The following is a 21,355-nucleotide window of genomic DNA, read 5'->3' on the forward strand; positions in this document are numbered from 1 at the left end:
TTTTAAAAAGAACAAACTGTCGGATTTGTTGATCTTCATTGTATTTATTTTGTTTCATTAATTTTTGCTTTTATCTTCATTATTTCTTTCTGCTTGTTTTCTTTGGGTTTATTGTGCTCTTTTTCTCTAACTTCCTGGGATGAATGTTTACTTCACTAACTTCACCTATTAATAAAAAGTTCTTCCTCCTTAATTTGCATACCTTTCCTTCAACAGTTTTGAGATGCAATTCACATACCACACAACTCACCCATCTGAAGTGTATAATTCAGTGGTTTCCAATTCATTCAGACATGTTCAGCCTTACCTCATAAAGAATTCTGTATCTTTTACTTGTCACCCCTATCCTTCATCCTTGCAGCCCTAAGCAACCATCAATTTACTTTCTATCCGTATGAATTTCTGGACATTTCATATGAATGGAATCCTATAATACATGATCTTTTGTGACTGGCTTCTTTTACTTAGCATAATGATTTCAAAATTCATTCAAGTTAAAGCGTGTATTAGTATTTCATTCCTTTTTACGGCTGAGTAATATTCCATTGTGTAGATATGCTACATTTTATTTATCTATTCATCACTTGATGGACATTTGGGTTGTTATGAATAATGCTGCTGTGAACATTCATGTTTAAGTTTTTGTGTGGACCATGTTTTCATTTCTCTTGGGTATATACCAAAGAGTTGAATTGCTGGATCATATGGTAACCCCATGTTTAATCACTTGAGATCCCAATAAACTATACTCCAAAGCAACTGTACCACTTTACATTCCAATTTTCTCACAACCTCACCAAAATTTATTATTCTCTCTCTTTTATTCTAGTTATCTTACTGGGTATGAGGTAGTATCATGTTTTTGATTTTTATTGTTGTAAAAACCAATAATGTCAAGCATCTTTTCATAAGCTTATTGGGCATCTGTATATCTTCACTGGGAAAAAGTCTACTCAAATCTTCACCCATCTTTAAATTGGGTTATTTTTTATTGGGTTAAAAGTGTTTTTATAGATTCTAGATACAAGTCCCTTATCTGATATATGATTTGCAAATATTTTCCCCCATTCTGTGAATTGTCTATTCACTTTCTTATGATGTCCTTTAAAACACTAAAGTTTTTAACTATCATGAAGCCCAATTTATCTATTTTTTCTTCTGCTGCCTGTGCTTTTGGTGTCATATCTAAGATCATGAATATTTATCTTCTAACAGTTTTATAGTTTTACATTGAGGACTTTGATTCATTTTAACATTCATATGTAGTGTGAGGTAAAGATCCAACTTTACTCTTTTTTAGCTTGCGGATATCTAGTTTTCTTAGCACCATTTGTTAAGATTGTTCTTTCCCCATTGGATGGTCTTGATATTCTTATCGTTATGAAATATCTATATTTATTCCTGGTAATAATCCTGTTCTGACATCTATTTAGATATTAATGTAAACTTTTGATTATTGTTTACATTGTATATTTTTTCCATTTTACTTTTATCTGTATCTTTAAAGTGAGGTGCCTGTAGACAGCATTTAACTGAGTCTTGATTTTTTTATTCAAGTTGAAAGTCTTTGACTTTTAATTAGTGTTTAAACTATTTAATGTTTTTGATATGAATCCTAGGCCCACCCTAGGGTCTATGGTTGTGATATGGTTGTGTGTAAATATACCAACTCGTTTCTATTTCTCACTTTTTCTTAATTCCTTTTTTCATTTCTTGACTTCTTTGAACTGAGCATTTTATATAATTCCATTTAATCTCCACTATCAGCTTATTAGCTACACCTGTTTTTGTTTTGTAGCTATTGTAGGACAGGAATTGGCAAATTGCTGCCTGTGAGCCAAATCCAGCTTGCCATCTGTTTTTGTAAATAAATTTTATTGGAATACAGCCATGAAACTGAAAAACATGAAATCTGGCACCACAGCTAAGGCAAATATCCTTCTGAAGACACTACTCAGTGTTCTCTGTAGTAGAAAGTGGTTACACTTTGGCTCACAGGAACATGAAATAGTCCCAACCCTTCACATGTTCCAATATTACAGTGGTTCTTTCACTGGCTTCAGGTGGTCTTCTCGTATGTATGTGCAAGTCAATAGTTCAGCCAGACTTGAGGAATCACCTCTTCAGGTCTCCAGAGTTCTTCAGCATTTTCTCTCTCAAATTTTACTTTGGTTTCTCCAAATTCTCATCTCTCAACTAGACGCCATCACACCAGATTCTTTGGGTTATCCCTTCCTGAGCTGCAGACTAGAAACTCTCTCCATGCAGTAAGCTGGGGCAGTCACAGGGCTCACTTTGTTTCTTTCTCTTTTCTTAAGGATTAATTTCCTGTGCTTCTTCGTTATTCAACATCTGAAGACCACAGTTACTCATTTTTTGTTTTTCAGTTTAAAGCAATACAGTCAATCTGATCACTTTGACTCCATTATGGCCGAAAGCAGAAATCCACGTTTGATACATAGAATTTTCATTATTCAGTTCTAAATATTTTTAGATTCATATAATTTCTTTGATTCACAGGTTATTCAGAATGTATTTCTCAAATTCCAAACATACATTTTTTTTCATTTATTTTTATCTGATTGCACTGTGGTGAAAGAACATGCTGTGTATGCTTTCAGGCTGTTTGCAGTGGATTTCTTACTGCTCACTATTTGGACAATTTTTATAAATGTTCTGAATGCCCTTGGGAAAAAATATGTATCCTATGGCAATCTGGTATAGGATTTTTTAATATATCCATTAGACCAAGTTTGTTAATTGTCGCATTTAAATATTCTGTATACCTGCTGATTCTTTTCTGCCTGTTCTATCAATTACTGAGAGAAGTATGTAATCTATCTACCATGATCGTGGGTCCATCCATCCTTACTTTTAAGATATTTCTCTCATGTATACTATATACTTGCAAGTTTTTTAAAAACATAATATTTCAATCTTTGTCTTTTAACTAAAATACCTTCTCACTTACATTTAATATAATTACTGTTTTATAAAACTCTGCTGGTCTCATGTTTCTTTTTTCTTATTTTGTATATTTCTTACATTTTTCCTTGAACATTAATTTCTAAAGTTACTTTTTATCAGTTAGCTACTGCAGATAATAACTAGTTCAAAACTTAAAATAAGCTTCAAATAACTGTTTATTATTTCTTATAATTCTACAGTTTAACTCTATGCAATCCTGGCCTAGGCTTGATTTATCTCTGAAGTCTGCTGGTGACTCAGCTGGGGCTGGATGGTCCAAGAAGTCCTCCTTTACATATCTGGCAGTAGGCAGCCTGACTGGTCTTGGGGTGGGGGCAAGGCTCAGCTGCAATTACTTGTCTCTGCTCCACATAGTTTCTCATCCTCCAGTAGACTTGCCTAGGCTTCTTCACATGATGGTCTCAGAATTCCAGAGCAGTAAGAAAGGGCAAGTTTCAATGCACAAGGTTTTAATCCTCTGCTTTTGTCACATTTGCTATTGTCTCACTGGCTGAAACAAATCATAGGGCCACACCAGATACAAGAGGTGGAGGTAGAGACTCCATCTCTTGATGAGAGAAGTGGCAGAGTCAAGCTGCAAATGGTGAGTGCACAAAGATGGGAGGAATTATTGTGGTCATTTCCACAAGAAATCTACCAAGCTGCCTTACCAAAAGCCCTGCAATTAGGTCAAAAGACAAATGACAAACCTAGAAAAATATGTGTAACTCAAATCACAAAAGATTAATTTAGCTAATATGTAAGGACCTCCTATAAATTAAGAAAAAGACCAAACTGCAATATCTAAATGGTTAAAGAACAGACAGTTTCAAAAAAAGGAAATAATGTCTTTTGTATTTTGTATTATATTTAACCACGTATTTGTGGAAATGGAGAGGGAAATTTTTTTTTAACATTTTATATTTTTATTCCCCACCCCCAAGAGGAGGGAAATTTTTAAGGTCATTTAGATACTCTAAAAAAATGCCTGCTTCTTAATCACATGGTATAAAATTTTTTGAAGTATAAAAATATACACAGTGAAAAATTTCCTTTTTTACTTATAAAATATTGTACCATGCAGGAATTTTTAATATTTCAAAATTTTCAAATGTTTCAATCATTTCATTTATGGTTTCCGGATTTTGATGATACGTTTCTGACTATAATTATTTAAAAATCAAAACATTAAAATTCCTCCCTGATTTCTTGTACTATCTTTTTTTTTAAATTAAATATTTAAATCTTTGATCCTTTGAAATTATCCTGACATAAGGTGTGTGGTATGGATTTAACACCATGTGTTGAATTATCGATCTCTCTACTACTGATTTTTTTTTTGACAGTTGTGAAATGTAAGGACCTCCTTACATTTTATTCTGATACTTCTGATCAGTTGAACAACTTATCTAGAACAAATTACCAGATAAATTTTACATTATGTCTTCAGGACTGGGGTTTTACAGTGACTTCAAATTTGGGGTCTTCAAATTTGAAGTCAGGAATCACATTTATGTCTGCTTTATCATACATTTGCTTAAGCTTAAAAAGCTTCCTCCCAAACTCTTGCTAATATTCTGGGCCAGTATCAACAGGTCCTCCAGACGACTGTCACTTAGTTCTGTATTCTCTAATCTTGTCCACAAAGAGATTCTGTACAGGATCAAGTTCTTTACTAAATGCCACTGCTTTAACAGCAATATTCCTCCTCAAATGGACTGAAATTGCAGACTGAATGGTAGAGGAGAATCTGAAGAGCCTCTGAAGGATCATAGTGACTCCTGCACTCTGTCTAGAGCTGCCAGAGGCACGGCTGCTGCCACCGTTCTCTCTCTACTACTGATTTAAAAGGTCATCTTTTCCATAAACTATTCCTGCATATATTAACATTTGGAAGTAGACAGGTGAGCTGATCAGAAAGAATGACAGCAGACCCTTGAACAAGAAGAGTAGGAGAAATGTAACATAACTGGAGTTATAGAACCTTTCCTTTTAACAAGTGACTGTATGACAACTGTCATAACAGAACTCCTGAAGGACACTTAACCACCAGCAATATAGAAAACTAACATTTTTAAATATGAAAACTATGTATTTCGGCATAAAAATGAAACACACAACCAGAAACCACTACCCTATCAATAATGACATTATCTCATCTAAGAACACAGAAATTAAATTATTAAGAAATGCCAACAGGAAACAATTCTTTAAAGTCCTATTTAATTTACTCTGTTAGGGAAGACAAAGTTTATTTGGCTCTGGTCACAGTTCCATCATATCTACTTTTTTTGTAAGTTCAGCTTCAATGGTATCCTAGAAGAAGAAAGAAATAATCTGAAATGCTATAAAGAAGGACATAAAACAGGTGCTCTCACTTCTACTGTTATTTAAAATAAGCAAAAAAGAAATTAAAAAAAAAACATTACAAATATTAAATATTCCCTTGCTGTTATATGTCTCCCTTTTCCCAAACCCTAAGGGTTTTCAGACTCTTGATTCTAATAAACATCTAAAGAAGGAAAAACAGTTTAAAAAAATGAATTAGTGTAATGGTACATGACTAGATTTGTGTGCCCTTTACTCCTTAAACAATGTACTCCCGTTACACCTCTCAGATCACCTCTCTTCCATTTTCATGGCCACTGTTCTCATCACTTCTTACCTGGCTTACATAGGTCAACTGGTTTCGCCAATTTTCTTTATCCTTCCTCCAATCCACCCTGTACACTCATTACAGAATCATCTTCCTAAAGAACTGACATGATCAGAAAGCATAGCTTTGACCACAGTTCTCTTTGGCTTAAAAAACAAGGAAACACACAGGAACTTTCAGTAGCTCCCTACAGACTCCCTTCTCTTTGTCTTAAAGGCCCTCTACATCATAAACCAATTGACTTTCTTTAGTCCTATCTTCCATTGCATACTCCTAGGCAGCTGGACCTCATTACCTGCCGAAGCTTACCTTTATTTTTCAGCTCCTGTGCATCTGCTAATTCCTTTTGCCTAGAATATTCTATGTCTCACAACCCTCTCCCTTCTCACTCAGGAAAATCTAAACAAAAATTTAAAAGACATAAAAGACAACTATCTTTTTTTTATAGAAAATATATATACACATATGTCAAGAAACTATTAAAAGATGCACAGGAACGATACACAGAGTCTTTGGGACTATGGTTTACCTCTAAGGAGGAAGGTAAGAAGGATGAAGGGAGCTTAAGCTATATCGACATTTATTTTATTTCTTTTTTTTAAACCTGAAAAAAAAAAAGCCACATAATTTTGCTTTTGCTTCTTCCAATTTTCACCTGAGCAAGAGATGGATTCTTTTAAAGAAAAACAAAATAAAGAAAGGTTATATTGTTTCAATTAGGACTCAAAGTGAAAAAATGCAACAATCCTTTTCAAAAGGCAAAAAACCTTACAGGGAGTATATCCCATGAAATTCAGCTTAGATTTTAAATCCTTAAGCATGGACTTACTACTTTCACGATCATTCAGTGCCCGTAGGGAAGGTTGGAGGAGATGACTTATTTTTTAATTCATAAAAATAATTACCGGCATTAAATCTAAATAAGACTCCAATTTTTTCTTCAAAGGTATAGTCTGTCGTTTTAGTTCTGCCAATTTCTGGGAGTGAAAAAAACAGTCACAGAGTAATAGAGTTATTCACAATGCAACTAAATAGTGACCATTTCTGAAATAAAACACAGCAAAGCATTAATATTAGGATATTTTAAATAACATATCAAATAAAGAGCTTCGAAGATAAATAGCCAAACTCACTTCCAATGGAATCAATCCTTTTAAGATACTTAAAATGGGAAAGTTAAACTCCCATTTATTACGGATAAGATTTAAATGTGTTGTCTAGGAATACAAAATAATGTGATTAAGAGGAATTGAAATGTAAGAGAATAACTAGAGTCTCAAATACATATTTGTGAATTGTGAACTTTAGATTTCAAAAATCAAAGTACAAAAAAAAAAGCCTTAATAATAAAACAAAACCCCCTATTACTTCCTCTCTCACCAAAACAGATGTAACCCTTATATAACCTAAAAACCCAGAATTGCACTCTACAGGAGTTTGGGGGCCTGCGTTATTACTGAACACCGAAAGAGAAAGACCTAGATGGTTAGTACATAGTCCCTCAATAAATTGAATAAATAAATCAATATTGTATAACTGACTAGTAAAGAGTTTCTAGCATATAGTAATAAATAAAAGAAACCAAACAAATGTGGGGATATATACAGCTAACAAGGAATAAAGTTATCAATACTGGTGAACATATGGTACAGGAATAAAGAGAAAAGAATCAGGTCAATAGTGAATAAAGCTCTATAAAAAGCAATGAAAAAGCAGATTTTAAAGAAAGTTAAATTGGGTTAAAATAAGCTCACCTCTGAAAGTGCTACTAGTGACTGATGAGACAGAGACGTATCCATGCCTCTGGCTGAAAGTTTCTCCTACAATTACACAAAAGGGGGTTCAGTTAAGAAGATTACTTTCAAAGTGACCATCATGAAATATTTTCAACATATAACCCAGTAAAGAGATGCTACAAATCTCAGATGAAAAGCGACACATGCATCTAAGCTCTTTTACATTGCACACGAATTGTTTCCGTAGTCACGGGTTTGTGAAAAGAAGGTGCAGTGCTGCAGAGCCTGGGCTTCAGAGTCTGGCTGTCTGCGTTTAAAGCTGTACTGGCTGCTAAGCAGCTACTTAACCTTGGGCAAGTTACTTGTCTTCTCTGTAGCTCCCCTATCCGTAAAAAGGGAATACTAATGCTGTCTAGTTGTGAAGATGAAGGTCAAAAAGAAGTCTGAAGAGAGCTAACTATATTTGGTCCTTCACATGTACCTCTGCAGCTCTGATCCCACATCTGAACTCTTCTGACTTGGCTTTTAGGAAGTCCATATTCTGAAGACGGTTGTCAACTTTGGCCCTTTCTGTAGACAGATGCAACTCTGCCTTCTTGAGATCCCTTTAAAAAGTAAAGTTGAAAACATTTTCTTCTCCTCAGTGAAATTATTATCAAAAAGAAACGCTACTACTTTTTGGATTCAACTCTAGATTAGCCAAGAGTAGACAACACACTTGCTTGATTTTCTACCATAAATTTATATCCTAGACTAGCTCCCAGGTCATCTTCCCCTCCATGTTGCTACGTGGGATTTTTCTCAAAGAATATTGAATAATTTTAAGATTAATCTATGCCAATTATTCCTGGAAAAAGTAAATCTTCTGCTCAAAAAGGTAATTTAATATATCCTAAAGCCAATTTGAATTACGGAGATCCTAAAGGCCTCTCTCTTAAATGTGATGTGACACAGTGCCTTGCACATACATACTCAGTATTTGTTGAATAAATTTATACGCCAACAAATTACTTGTGTATATACATACTCCTGATCCACAGCATCTAATCTCTAGGGCAATAGGGGCCTAAAGGAGGTCCAGAGGATCAGGAAAGATACCAGAGCTCTAGTAAGAAAGGGCAACAAGATATAATGTACTTTAAGTTACATTGTAACTTATAAGTAAGAAAAATAAAATTCACATACATTTTGAAAATTATAAAACCCAGGTTATTTGTAAAAAAGAGGAATAAAGGTAAGAATTTGTATAAAAATTGAAAGGCGACTCCCCCCCCGCCGCCACCTCCACCTATGTCATTTTCTACTTAAAAAACATTTTAGGGACCCATTTTTAAATGTTGTTTTAATCATATCTATTGATTTAGAAACTAAATCCAACAATGTCCTCTTACTGCCTTTATAAAAAAAATTGTTGCCACTTGCAACTCAATTACTTACTCTCGTAGACATTTTTCTAATACTAAAGTTGCAGTTAGATTTTTTTCCAGTTTTGCCAATTCGAGCTTGATTTCTTCATTTTTGGATTTGGTACGAAAAAGATCAGAGGTCAAATCATTCACTGCAGGGATAAAACTAAAAAAAGAATCTGGTCACATAAATGGACATTAAGGATAATAATAACAATTATTCTTCACTTCTAACTAACTTTAACTCTATGTAGATTCTTCCATAACCACACTGTTTCATACCTCTATGCACTCTGTACATGCTGTTCCCATTCCTGGAAAGCCCTTCTTCAGCTGGTAAATTTCCATTTGTCCTTCAAAACTCAAATATGATTTGCTCCCATCCTGGAGTTATTATCCTATTCATCCCTGCTTCCCCAGTACCTTGTATATATAAATATACAAATATATAAATATATATTGCCTAGCATATAACTGGTATTTGGTGTCTGCTGAATTGACTTAAGTCTAGATGTCTGCTGCTATACAGCCTACGTGTTCTTATACCTGAAACACTACTCTTGAGCATATATATATCTATATATATCTATATATATTACCTATATATATATCTATATAAATATATAGATATATCTAGATATAAATATAAATTCCAAGCCCTTATATTGGCAATGAAGCAGAACACTGTACAGTTCTCTGATTATAAGTTGTAGTGGTAATCCTAGTTAAGATAGGGCCACCAGTGATAGTCATATGAACTTTAGATTCAGATTGGGTTTGAATCTCAACTCTTATAATTATAAAAAAGAGGGTTAGTTAAGAACTTTCCTCCTAGGGTTGTTGGAAGAATAATGTTATTATGCAAGTGAAATGCTTGTCACAAAGAATAAAGGTCCTTAACCTACTCTACCCAATATTGTAGGGACACAACCAAAAGTCACTATGCTTAACCGGATGATTTAGTCTACTGCTTTTCTTATTGTATACTTATAGGGAACAATGTAAGTGATACCTTCTCCCTTTCCAAATATACATGAGAACCAAGCTTCACAAACCTAATCCTAGGGGGGAAAAAAAAACCCACTAAAATTTACCCAATACTAAGTTTTTCTGAAGTAATTATAAATACTCACTAGCAATGATAGTTAATTAAATTCAGTGCTTTGGCATTTACTGTTAATTTCCTACACAGAATTACCCTGAGAAAAAGTCTTGAGGTCAAGACTTTATAGCATATGATTGCAGAAATTAAAACTGTCACAAGAATTACCTAGCTAGTGAGGTATCCTTTGTTTCGAGGGCCACCGCACTGTCAACCAAAGCATTCAGATAGTTAGAACCAGTGCTAGAGAGATTGGCAGGCGAAAAATTCACACTCTCCATGAGAAGGTCTTGAAGATGCTTGGCTGAAAAGATATGAGAGTTCTATAATGACTAAGATGTTTATTTTAATTTTTAATAGCTTAATTGAAATCTTTCACATATCATACAATCCACCCACCCTAAAGTATGTAATTCAATGGCTTTTAGTATATTCAGAGAGATGCACCAATCAATGCAATCAATTTTAGAACATTTTCATCACCCCAAAAAGAAACCCCATAATCTTTAGTCATCTTTTTCTGATTCCCCAATCCAAGAAGCCCTAGCAACCACTAATCTACATCTGTCTCTATTCATTTGCCTGTTATGGACATTTCATATAAATGGTATCGTACAATACGTGGTCCTTTGTGACTGGATTCTCTTATTTAGCATAATGGTTTCAAGGTTAACCCATGCTGTAGCAGACATCAACACTTCATTACCTTTTTATGGCTGAATGTTATTCCATTGGATAGATCTATCTCCATTTTATTTATCCATTCATCTATTGATGGACATTTGGGTTGCTTCTACATTTTGGCTACTGTGAAAAATGTTGCTGTAAACATTCGTGTATAGGGTTTGATATGCATATATGTTTTCATTTCTCTCGGGGATATATCTAGGAGTGGAACTACTGGTCTTGTGGTAACTCTGTATTTAACTGTTTGAGGAATTGTGAGACTGTTTTCAAAAGCGACTGTATGATTTCACATGCTCTCCAGTAGTGTACAGGTTCCAACTTCTCCACATCTTCACCAACAGTTGTTATTATTTGTCTTTTTTTGTTGTTTAGTGACCATTTGCAGAACTGAATAATGATCAATGAAATGATAACTTAAGACCTGAATATTTGTCTTTATGATGATAGCCCTTCTTGTAGGTGTGAAGTAGAGTTGTAGTTTTGATTTGTATTGTCCTAATGGCTAATGATGACATGCTTACTGGCCATTTGGGTATCTTCTTGGGAGAAATGTTTATTCATATCCTTTACCCATTTTTAATTGGGTTATTTATGTTTTCATTATCGAGATGCAAGAGTTCTTTATATGTTGTAAGTACAAGTCCCTTATCAGATATATGATTTGCAAATACTGTCTCCCATTCTGTGGGTTGTCTTTTCATTTACTTAACGATGTTCTTTGCGAACAAAAGTTTTTAATTTTGATGATGTCCGATTTACCTACTCCTTTTGTTGCTTGTGTTTTTGGTGTCATAGCTAAGAAACCATTTCCAAATTTAAGGTCACAAAGATATACATCTGTGTTGTCTTCTGAGTTTTAGGTTTAGCTCCCAGATTTAGATTTTTCATTAATTTTTTTTTCATTCATTTTGAGTTAATCCTTATGTATGGTGTGAGGCAGAGTCCTGCTTCATTCTTTTATATGTGGATATCCAATTATCCCAGCACTATTCATTGAAAAGACTGTTCTTTCCTCCATTGAATTATCTTGTCACCCTCGTGAAAAATCAAATGACCAGGAGTTTGACTTCCAGCCTAATAGCACGAGGAGCTCTGTGGACCTGCTCTCCAGCAAAACTGGTGAAAATTGTAAAATGAAACAAAACACCACAATTTGAAGCTTTAGACAAACAGGAAATAAAGAAACATCTATTCAATAAAATCTATGAAAATTCATTGACGGTAAGAGTGCGATATTTGAACCAAGACTACTCTCTCCTCCTCCCTCCCAGCTCAGTGAGACAGAAACTCAACTCAATTATTGCAGTCGAGATCACAAGGCTCCCTCTGCCCCCGGCTCCCAGATAGAGGACTCTTCCTTGACAAGAGGAAAAGGACTTCAATGTTTCTCGTCCTGCCACCAGCTCTCTGTTGCTAAGATGAAGTCCTAGGCGAATGTGGTCAAGAGGTGTGGGCTCTCTTCCTCTACCCAGCCACTGCTTTTGGAATGAAAGCTCTACCTTGGGTGAGGCACACTGAGAATACTGGGCCTCGATGGCCCTTGGACCAGCTCATAAGGTGGTAGTTCCATACCAGGAAAGGAAAGCCAAGAGAACCTAATGCTGCTGTACTCCCTCTCTCCCAAGCACTTAGCATCTATATTGAGAGTGTCACTCAGAGAAAAACCTTGCCATCGTCTCTACTCCCTGCCCCAGAGCCCTGGCTCAGAGATTTTGTCTGGAGGAGAAACAAGCCATAAAACAGCTCCAATTACCTTCCCAAAGGAACTGAGTTAATTGGCAACAGAGTCTGAAGAAGTTCAAGTCTAAGGACACCCACAAGAACAGCGAAAGTTGTAGTAAAAGGCAACTGGGAGGACAGTCAAGATGTAGGTTAAATTGTAGGCCACCTAGTTTGCATGGAAGAACCAGAAAAGAAATCTACGAGGAGCCATTGTTGGGTCAGGACAAATATCAAACACTAATCTCAGAAACTACTCTTTTAATGATGCTAGAATTAGATTGGATTAGCTTGTAGAGTAATATATGTCCCCAAGGCATTGTTGAAAACAATAATTAGCTATCAATTAGTAAAATTTTACAGTTAGGTGTGGTCAATGAAAGAGAGGAAGACAGTCTTACCAAAACTACTGTCATCCCAGCGTGGCTGTGGACATACTCAAGTACAGATGCTCCTCAGTTTATGATGGAGTTACATCCGGGTAAAAATGGACGAGGTAGAAAAGTCGATAAGGAAACAGAATACCTGAATAACAGTATAACCAACTAATCTAACAGACACTCTAAAAACACTCCAAAACAACATCAGAATATACATTCTTCTCAAGTGGATATGGAACTTTCTCCAGGATATAGCTTTATGTTAAACCATAAAACAAACCTCAATAAATTTAAAAGGATCAAAATAATACAAAGTATTCTTTATCACAATGGAATGAAATTAGAAATTAAAGTATTCTGTATCACAATGGAATGAAATTAGAAATTAGGAAAAAACTTATATATAAATATGTGGAATTAAACAATACATTCCTAATAACCAATGTGTCAAGAAGAAATCAGGAAATTAGAAAATACTTTAAGATGAATTAAAATGAAAACACAACATACCAAATATTATGGGATGTGTCAAAAACAGTGCTCAGAGGGAAATTTATAGTTGTAATTCTTGTATTAAGAACAAAAGATCACAAATCAATAGCCTAATATTCCACTATAAAACACTGAGAAAAGAGCAGACTAAACTAAAGCTAAGCCAAAGGAAGGAAGTAATAAAGATTAGAATGAAAATTAATGAAATTGAGAATAAAAAACAACAGAGAAAAAGCAATGAAACCAAAAGCTTGTTCTTTGATATAAACAAAATTGAAAAACCTTCACCTAGATTAAGAAAAGAGAGATTCAAATTACTAGAATCAGAAACGAAATAATAAAAAGGATTATAAAGCAATACTATGAACAATTGTACAGAACAATTTAGATAACTTAGACGAAATGGACAAATTCCAAAAAGGACACAAACTACTGAAATTAACTCAAGAACAAATAGATAATCTGAATAGATCGATAACAAGTGAAGAGACTGAATTAGTACTCAAAGAAAACTCAGGCCCAGATGGCTTTACCACCGAATTCTATCAAATATATAAAGAAGAATTAATACCAATTCTTGACAACTCTTCCAAATATAGAATGCAGGGAAAACTTCTCAACTCTTTCAATGAGGCCAGTATTATCTCGATAGTTAAACTAGACAAAGACATAACAAGGAAAGAAAACTATGGACCAATATCTCTTATAAATATGAATTCAAAAATTCACAAAATAGTAGCAAACTGAATCCAGCAACCTATAAAAAAGTTATACAACATGAGGATGTGGATTTATCTTTAAAATAAACATTGATTCGGGAAAAAAATGGCATAGGTGACAGAGGCTTTGTTCATCACTCTTGTGACCAAATCGAAGTTGTGACAGAAACATGGAGCAAACAGCAAGCAAAGTCACCTGGGATCTAGATGAACAGAAGCACTGCAACTAGGGAGAAAAATAAGAAATCACCCTACAATGGTAGAAGGTAGGAGTGGGTGAAGACTTAAGGCTGCCTGGTCCCCAGTGGCTGAGTGGGACAGAGGCTACTGCAGCAGCAGCCAGAAGCTGAGATGCCTCCTAAAGGGACCGTGTCCCTGCTGGGGGTGGGGGTGGAAGGGCACCAGTGACTTACAGGGGGACACTGAGTTGTCTGAGTGAGAGCCAGAGGCGAGCCTCTCTCTGGAGCAGAAGTGCTGGTGGTATCCATTGTTCCTCTGCTGAGCCTTCCCCTTACCCCAGTGTGCTGACTCAGCACTGCCACAGTGAGACATCATCATTGAACTGGATAAGAGAGGTTGCTTTGCCCAGAGGATTCCCTGAAACTCCACCTCCCCCAACTTGCGGTCCTACCCAAGCCACATCCAGTTGTGGCCTTAGTGACAGTCCAGTGCTCCTTGCTGAGCAGAGCCTAGACTCACATTGGTGGCAGCTAACTGCGGTTTCTGGTGTGGCCTCTTGAGGCAACTGTAAGCACAGCATCTGTGGATTGCTTGATGAACCTTAACAGATGGCCACGGACGGGCATAGGCTGGGGCTAAACTTGGCCTGCAGCTGAACCTCTCTCAAGAGGACTGTGCCACTGGACACCTACTATACAAAGCCACGCTAATAAGACCGGGAGACTTAAGAGCTTTGGTTAGTACATAAAAACAGACATAGAAAAGCAGTCAAAATGGGAAGATAAAAAAGCAGAAACCATATGAGAGAACGGAACAGAGATCCAGGAATAATGAAATCAAGCAATTGATGCGGAGTTCAAAACACTGGTTATAAAGTTGCTCAATGAACTTAGGGAAAGAGTAGATGAACTCAGTGAGAACTTCAACAATGAGATAAAAAACATAAAAATGGAAGTGGAAATTATAAAAGGGAACCAGTCAGAAATGAAGAATGCATTATCTGAGATGAAGAGTATATTAGAGAAAATCAACAGAGTGGATAAAGAAGAGGATCAAACCACCAATTTTGAGGATGGGGAAGCCAAGGACACTCAATTAGAATGGCAAGAAAAAAGCAGCTAAGGCTATAAAAATAATTTTAGGAGCCTATGGGACACTATTAAATGTAAAAATATTCGTGTCATAGGGGTACCTGAAGGAAAACAAGAAGTTGAAAAGCTATTTGAAGAAATAATGATGGAAAACTTCCCTAACCTGGTGAAGGAAATAGACATACAACCCCAGGAAGCTCAGAGAGTCCTCAAAGAGGCCCACACCAAGACACATTATAATTAAAATGCCAAAGGTTAAATACAAAGAGAGAATCTTAAAAGCAGCAAGAGAAAAGCATATAGTTACCTACAAGGGAGCTCCCGTTAAGGCTGGTAGCTGATTTCTCAAAAGAAACTATGCAAGACAGAAGGGCTGGGCAAAAAATATTCAACGTGATGAAAACCCAGGATCTACAACCAAGAATACTTTACCCAGCAAAGTCTTCATTCAACGTGATGAAAACCCAGGATCTACAACCAAGAATACTTTACCCAGCAAAGTCTTCATTTAGAGTTGAAGGATAAAGAGCTTCCCTGACAAAAATAAGCTAAAGGAATTTATCAACACCAAGCCAGTATTATAGGAAATGTTGGAGGGACTTCTTTAAGAAGAAAAAACATGTATCAAAAACACGAATAAAGAATGGCAATAAGTACATTCTTATGAACAAGTACCTCAAATGGAAAAGAATTAAGTGCTCCAACCAAAAGAAAGAGTGGCTAAATGGATAAGAAATCAAGACCCCTACATATGTTGTCTATAAAAGACTCACTTCAGATTAAAAGACATTCACAGACTAAAAGGAAGGGGATGGAAAAAGATATTGCCTTGATGGACCTAAATGGTATTGAGCTGAATGAAATAAATCAGATAAAGATAAATATCACATGATTTCACATACATATGGAATCTAAAGAACAAAATAAACAACAACAACAAAAACTCATAGATAAAGAAAATAATTTGAGGGCTACTAAGATGGGAGAGGGTTTGGGGGATGGCAAAAAAGGGCAAAGGGATTATGAAGTACAAATAGATAGTTACAAAATAGACATGGAAATATAAAGTGTAGCATAAGGAAAATAGTTAACAATGTTATAACAAATATGTAAGGGGGAAGAGGGGTACTAGATTTAGTGGGGTGATCACTTTGTTATGTGGATCTCTGATCACTATGCTATACTACTGAAACTGGTATATTATTGTATGCCAACTATAATTAATAAAAACTCATTGAATTGTACAATGTAAATATGAGTAACTAATTCTCTATTATACTTCAATAAAGCTGGAAAAAATAAAAAACACTGATTCAACATCTGAATGTCAATTAATGTAATACATCATAACAATAGAATAAAAACAAGTCACCCAATTATCTCAACTAGAAAAAGCATTTGATGAAATCTAACACGCTTTCATGATAAAGGCACTCAACAAGTTAGGAAGAGAGGGGAACTTTCCTAAGTTGATAAAGGACATCTAGAAAAAACCCACAGCTAACAACATACTTAATGGTGAAGACTGAATGCTTTCCCTCTAAGATCACGAAGAAGATAAGGATTCCCTTACTTGTCACATCTATTCAACTTTTTATTGGAGGTTCGAGCCGGGGCAATATCTTTTCATTTTCCTCCTCAACTGAAGAAATGGCAGCATGAAGAATGGTTTCAATAGTTTCATCTGTATTGGTCATGATTAAACAGTCTTCATACAAAAATTTTACATCCTTTCCCAATTCCTGAAAATATTTCGAAAATGTTCCAACCTCATGTACTGCAAAGAACTGTACTTTGCAGAAATGAAAACTGTATCTAAAAAATGATTTTGAGCTCAAAAGTCATTTAAGTCCAAATGACTTTATGGTATCACTACTTAGAATTTAGAGTTACAAATGGAGGAAGCAAAACCTCCCTAATAGTATACATGAATCTATACTTGTTATAGGGTCCCACAAATTCTATTTTCTGCTGGATACTTTCACTGTCCAAAGAAGGAAAAACTTAGAAAAGAGGTCTAATGGTTAGTCCATGACATGCAGCGTTAACAAATATCAATGGAAGTAGGATTGTTCTAGATATTTAAATATGGAAAATTGTGTCAAAATTTGTATACATTAAAAAAACATTTGCTAATTAACATGTCATCCTAAAAGGCACCTAAGGGCAGACATAAATAATCTTATTTTGAAAATCCTTAGATTTTTTTTTCCTACTTACAGAGTATTACAGACAAAAAGCTCTTAGAAAATAAGATTTTTCTGGACTCAAAGCTTCTTCTTCCATACTACATTTTAATAACTACAAAAATAAAATCATTTAAAAGTAAAACAATTTTAAAAGCACTGAAGAGTATGACTAGAAAGGAGCATCACAGGAGGAGTTTTAGGGAGTGACAGAACTGTTCTGCATCCTGATTGTGGAAGTAGATTTCAGAATTCATATGTGTTAAAACAGTACACCAAAACAAAAAGTCAGTTTTACTGTATTGTAATTTTTAAAGGAAATGAGAACAAAGCATGTATACAGGAGAATTAAATATAAATTACACTACATTCAAAATGTTGTATGTGATACATATGGTTAAATAGAGAGCAAATATAGGTCTCACTTCCCTTCTCTTTTGTATATTCCCACCTATAAAAAGATTTTTATAAATCTTTTTTTTTGTGGTTTGTATTATAAAAATGACTGATGTCTTAAATGAACTTTTTCAAACTACATATGCACATCAGAAAATTTTAATGCAGTCCCATGAATACAAAGCAATGGAGCTATTTGTTCAAGTCTCACAGTTCATAGCTGCCACCCCAGGTGTCCCAATGGCTCATTTTAACTAAAGCATGGGAACTGGAAGCAGGCCAAAAAGATACAGAAGTGAAACATCACAGATACCTTTTATATCAAGCTAGTAAGTTTAGACTCATGTTTCAAGGTTTACTGTTTTGCTACCTGAGTACCAATAAAATACATACTATAATGAAATTTATATTTTAAGTTACTACAAGATATCAAGACGAATCTGGGTAAAATAAAAAAGCAAAACCAATAAGTACTCTACACGAAATTAATCTTGTACATTTTAGTGTTATAAAATTTGGCTACCTCTAGTTATTATCTCATTCAAAACTGTGGAATTAATCTCACCTTCTGATTCATATTCACTTGCTTTCTGTTTCAAGTCCTCTATTACCAGGTGGACGTCCCTGTCCCGGACTCTGTTGCGTTCTGAAAGGTGATGTAAAATCTCTGTGGTCCGTGGATTCACCTCGTATTGTGGAATGGGGTGATCTCCAAATATTTTTTTCAGCCATGCAGCAACCTAATCATTGACAGGAAGACAAATATTGTAATGGCACGAAGCAAATACAACAAAGTGATGAGAAGCAAACGAATCTTTCTGTGAATCTTCTGGCTTCCGACTTCACATCCTAACTTGTCATTGAAGAGACAGATACCAGATGTTAGGAAATAAAAAGTGAACGGTGAGGCTCGGCTGAATGGTGGGTTTGGGTTCAGCAGTACCGCTTCAGTATTTGGGGAGGGATTTTGTAGCATGGGGTTCCACAACACCTCTCTCAATCCGACTCCAAGCAAAGAAAGGCCGGGGAAGGTAGGGAAACGCCCTTCCCAAGTCGTTCTAAGCAGAGGGGGGCTCGCAGATCGTGAAAGCGGCACTAAAGATGGACCAGCGTAGTAGTGTGAGGAAAACAGTAATCGTGGCGCACCCAGGAGACCAGCCAGCGAGGCGGGCGTGTCAAAGACCCGGTTCTAGGAGACCGCAAAGTCCCGCTCCCGCCCCCATCACCTGCGCCTCTTTCTCTTGCGCTTCCATAGCCACCTCTCCCGCCATTTCTCGAGAAGCGCCTCGCGGGAGAAGTGCCGGACTCTCCTTGCAGGCCCCGCCCACACACCGTTGGTCCCGCCCCCTCGGGGACCGGGATTTCCGGGAGTTGTAGTTTTTACTGAGACTCCAGGCTGCTGAGCGCTTAGACAAGCAGCTGTAAGGCTCTAGCACCGCAAACCTCTCCTGGCTTTCCAGCACCCCAAACCTCTTCTCGCTTACTACTTCGCCTCTCCCTCCGCCCTCCATGGTATAATCTACAGGACGAGAACCAGGCTGTGTTTTCTTTCTATTTTCTATGTATTTTCTTCCTATTTTTATATCTCACTTGAATCACTTGCCTTAAAAAAATACTTGAAACTTGTTTTTTGGATAGCAGATGTTTGTGTTTCTTCCACACCGAGTGCATGAACTTAAAATTTTATTTAACCCTGGAAATATTAACTGCAGAAATCTTAATCTTATCCGTTAGTTTCCGCCACCAAAGAACTAAATGTGCTGGAGACTTTTAAAATGGTTGCAAGCATCCAACTGCTGGCACTGTCACTGCCACTCAGCCATTCTTCTATTCATTCCTTGCCTTCCCTAAAGTTCTCTCCTCTCTCCATCACTCTAATTAACACTGTGAGAGGTTTTTCACATTGCTACAGCAATGTTTAGTTTTCTGTGTTTTCCTATTTTTGTTTCGTTTTTACAGGAACTCTGTAAAATAGACGGACACACAGTATTTTACCCATTTTTTTCATTAAACGGCACACACATAGATTAAATGACTTGACCAAGATTAGGTGGTAGAGCTGGAACCTGACCACAGTGTTCTGGCTTTAGTTGGGTGTTTCAGTCTCTTCAGGTTATACCACACGGCTGTCCAGCAACCTCCTGTGTTATATTAGGAAAGGTAGACTATGTCCTCGACTTTCTGTGATGTGTAGTTTAAACTGTGGGTCAGACTTAGCACCAAATATGTTTCTCCTAAGTCGCATGCATATTTGAAATGATTCTTTTCAAAGGAATTTTATTAACTAGTCAATACCATATTGCATAGCTTTCTGATTGTTTCAAATATATCTGCTTAGTAATCAAATTTCATATAAGTTGGTACAGCCCTGAATACAGGGGAAAAAGTTATCTTTATGCCCTTTATCTACATTAATCACTATTAATTTTACAAACTATCCCTGCAATTTTGTTGTCTTTATAAACCAATATTTTTCCTATTCCTACCTATTCCTACCTCTTCCTAACTATTCATACCAGATTGAATCCCAGAAGGACTGTCGTATTTACTTACCTATGGCTCACCCTGAAAGGCAGAATATTAAAGAAAGGGATTGCTGACCATACATTTGCAAGCTATTTTAGGAGATGACCTTTTTAACTCAAGATATTCATATGCCCTTCCGCCCCACCCCCATTAAGATTTTGGGTGCAAGTTCGAATTTGGTGGAGGAAGCTGAAAGATGCTTCTCAGAAGAATTACAAACGAAGTTACGTTAATAGTCTCCATTATCGCAAAATACCAAACACGCCCCTCCCCCCCATTCTGTACATACCACAAAAATCTGAGGACCACAAAAATTCTGAGAAAAAAGTCTCCCTCCAATCTTACCGGGTCGGTACAGAAAGTTATTTTCATCATTTCCGTTTTACTCCACATGGAAAAGTAGAATCCCTACTATCATGAAACTAGTTGCTGGTAGAGGACAACTTGAGCCCTACTCCAATCTGGAGAGAGACAGCTGTACTGATTCTGGACCATTCTCAGGAGGATTGCCAACCACTCTTACTTGAACTCCTTGTCTTGTTACAGTTTTTAAACATTTTGCCCTAATTCACAATTAGGTAGAACCTGAAATAATTGCGATTCTCCAATTTAGGTTTGTATGGTGTGAGTGCTTGTCAAAATTCAGACAGGTCCAAATTTTCGACTCAGAGTCTGGGTTTAAATCTCGCCACGTGAGCATCAATCCGCTGGGCAGAAAGCGCTCTGCGGTAGACACGCCTAGGGGGCGGGTAACTGTTTACTATTGTTACGGCTCCGATGTTTAGTAGCTGTAGCTTCGGAGCGGACACTACCGACCTGCATCACCGTGAAGCGAGCCTCGTCTGGGTACGCGGTGACGCCAACATCCCCTTGCAACCGGATTGGGGCCTGGGCACTGCTACTTAGCGGGTTCCGCTACCCAAGCGGTCGCCCCGGGCAACCACAAAGTCAACTCGAAAGACCAAAGTAAATCTGTAGTGAATGCCTGGGCCGAAGCTGGCAAAGGTCTAACCACTCATTTTGAAGTTTAAATATGAAAATGATACTTAAAAAAAAAAAAGTAACCGCCCCCACTCCCTGCAAAAGGCAGATTTTCGTCCGGAGGTGAAAGC

General features: G+C 36.4%; 1 protein-coding gene across 2 annotated transcripts; it reads right to left on the reverse strand.

Annotated features, from left to right (window-relative positions):
* Positions 1 to 5,170: 5,170 nt before the first annotated feature.
* Positions 5,171 to 20,994, reverse strand: HAUS1 (HAUS augmin like complex subunit 1). 2 transcript variants are annotated; one of them, XM_039842516.1, is made up of 9 exons: positions 20,589 to 20,994; positions 18,283 to 18,457; positions 10,036 to 10,171; positions 8,797 to 8,931; positions 7,841 to 7,964; positions 7,378 to 7,443; positions 6,529 to 6,600; positions 6,248 to 6,296; positions 5,171 to 5,283 (listed from the first exon to the last, which is right to left on the reverse strand). In XM_039842516.1, the coding sequence occupies exons 1-9, from the start codon at positions 20,634 to 20,636 to the stop codon at positions 5,273 to 5,275; spliced, it is 816 nt and encodes a 271-aa protein (XP_039698450.1). In that variant the 5' UTR covers positions 20,637 to 20,994; the 3' UTR covers positions 5,171 to 5,272. The 2 variants fall into 2 exon arrangements, with proteins under 2 accessions (XP_039698450.1, XP_039698441.1); XM_039842507.1 differs by lacking the exon at positions 20,589 to 20,994 and adding an exon at positions 18,944 to 19,263.
* Between the last annotated feature and the right edge of the window lie 361 nt (positions 20,995 to 21,355).

Source organism: Pteropus medius, unplaced genomic scaffold (assembly GCF_902729225.1).
Source record: "Pteropus medius unplaced genomic scaffold, Ma_sr-lr_union100, whole genome shotgun sequence".
NCBI classification, from domain to species: domain Eukaryota; kingdom Metazoa; phylum Chordata; class Mammalia; order Chiroptera; family Pteropodidae; genus Pteropus; species Pteropus medius.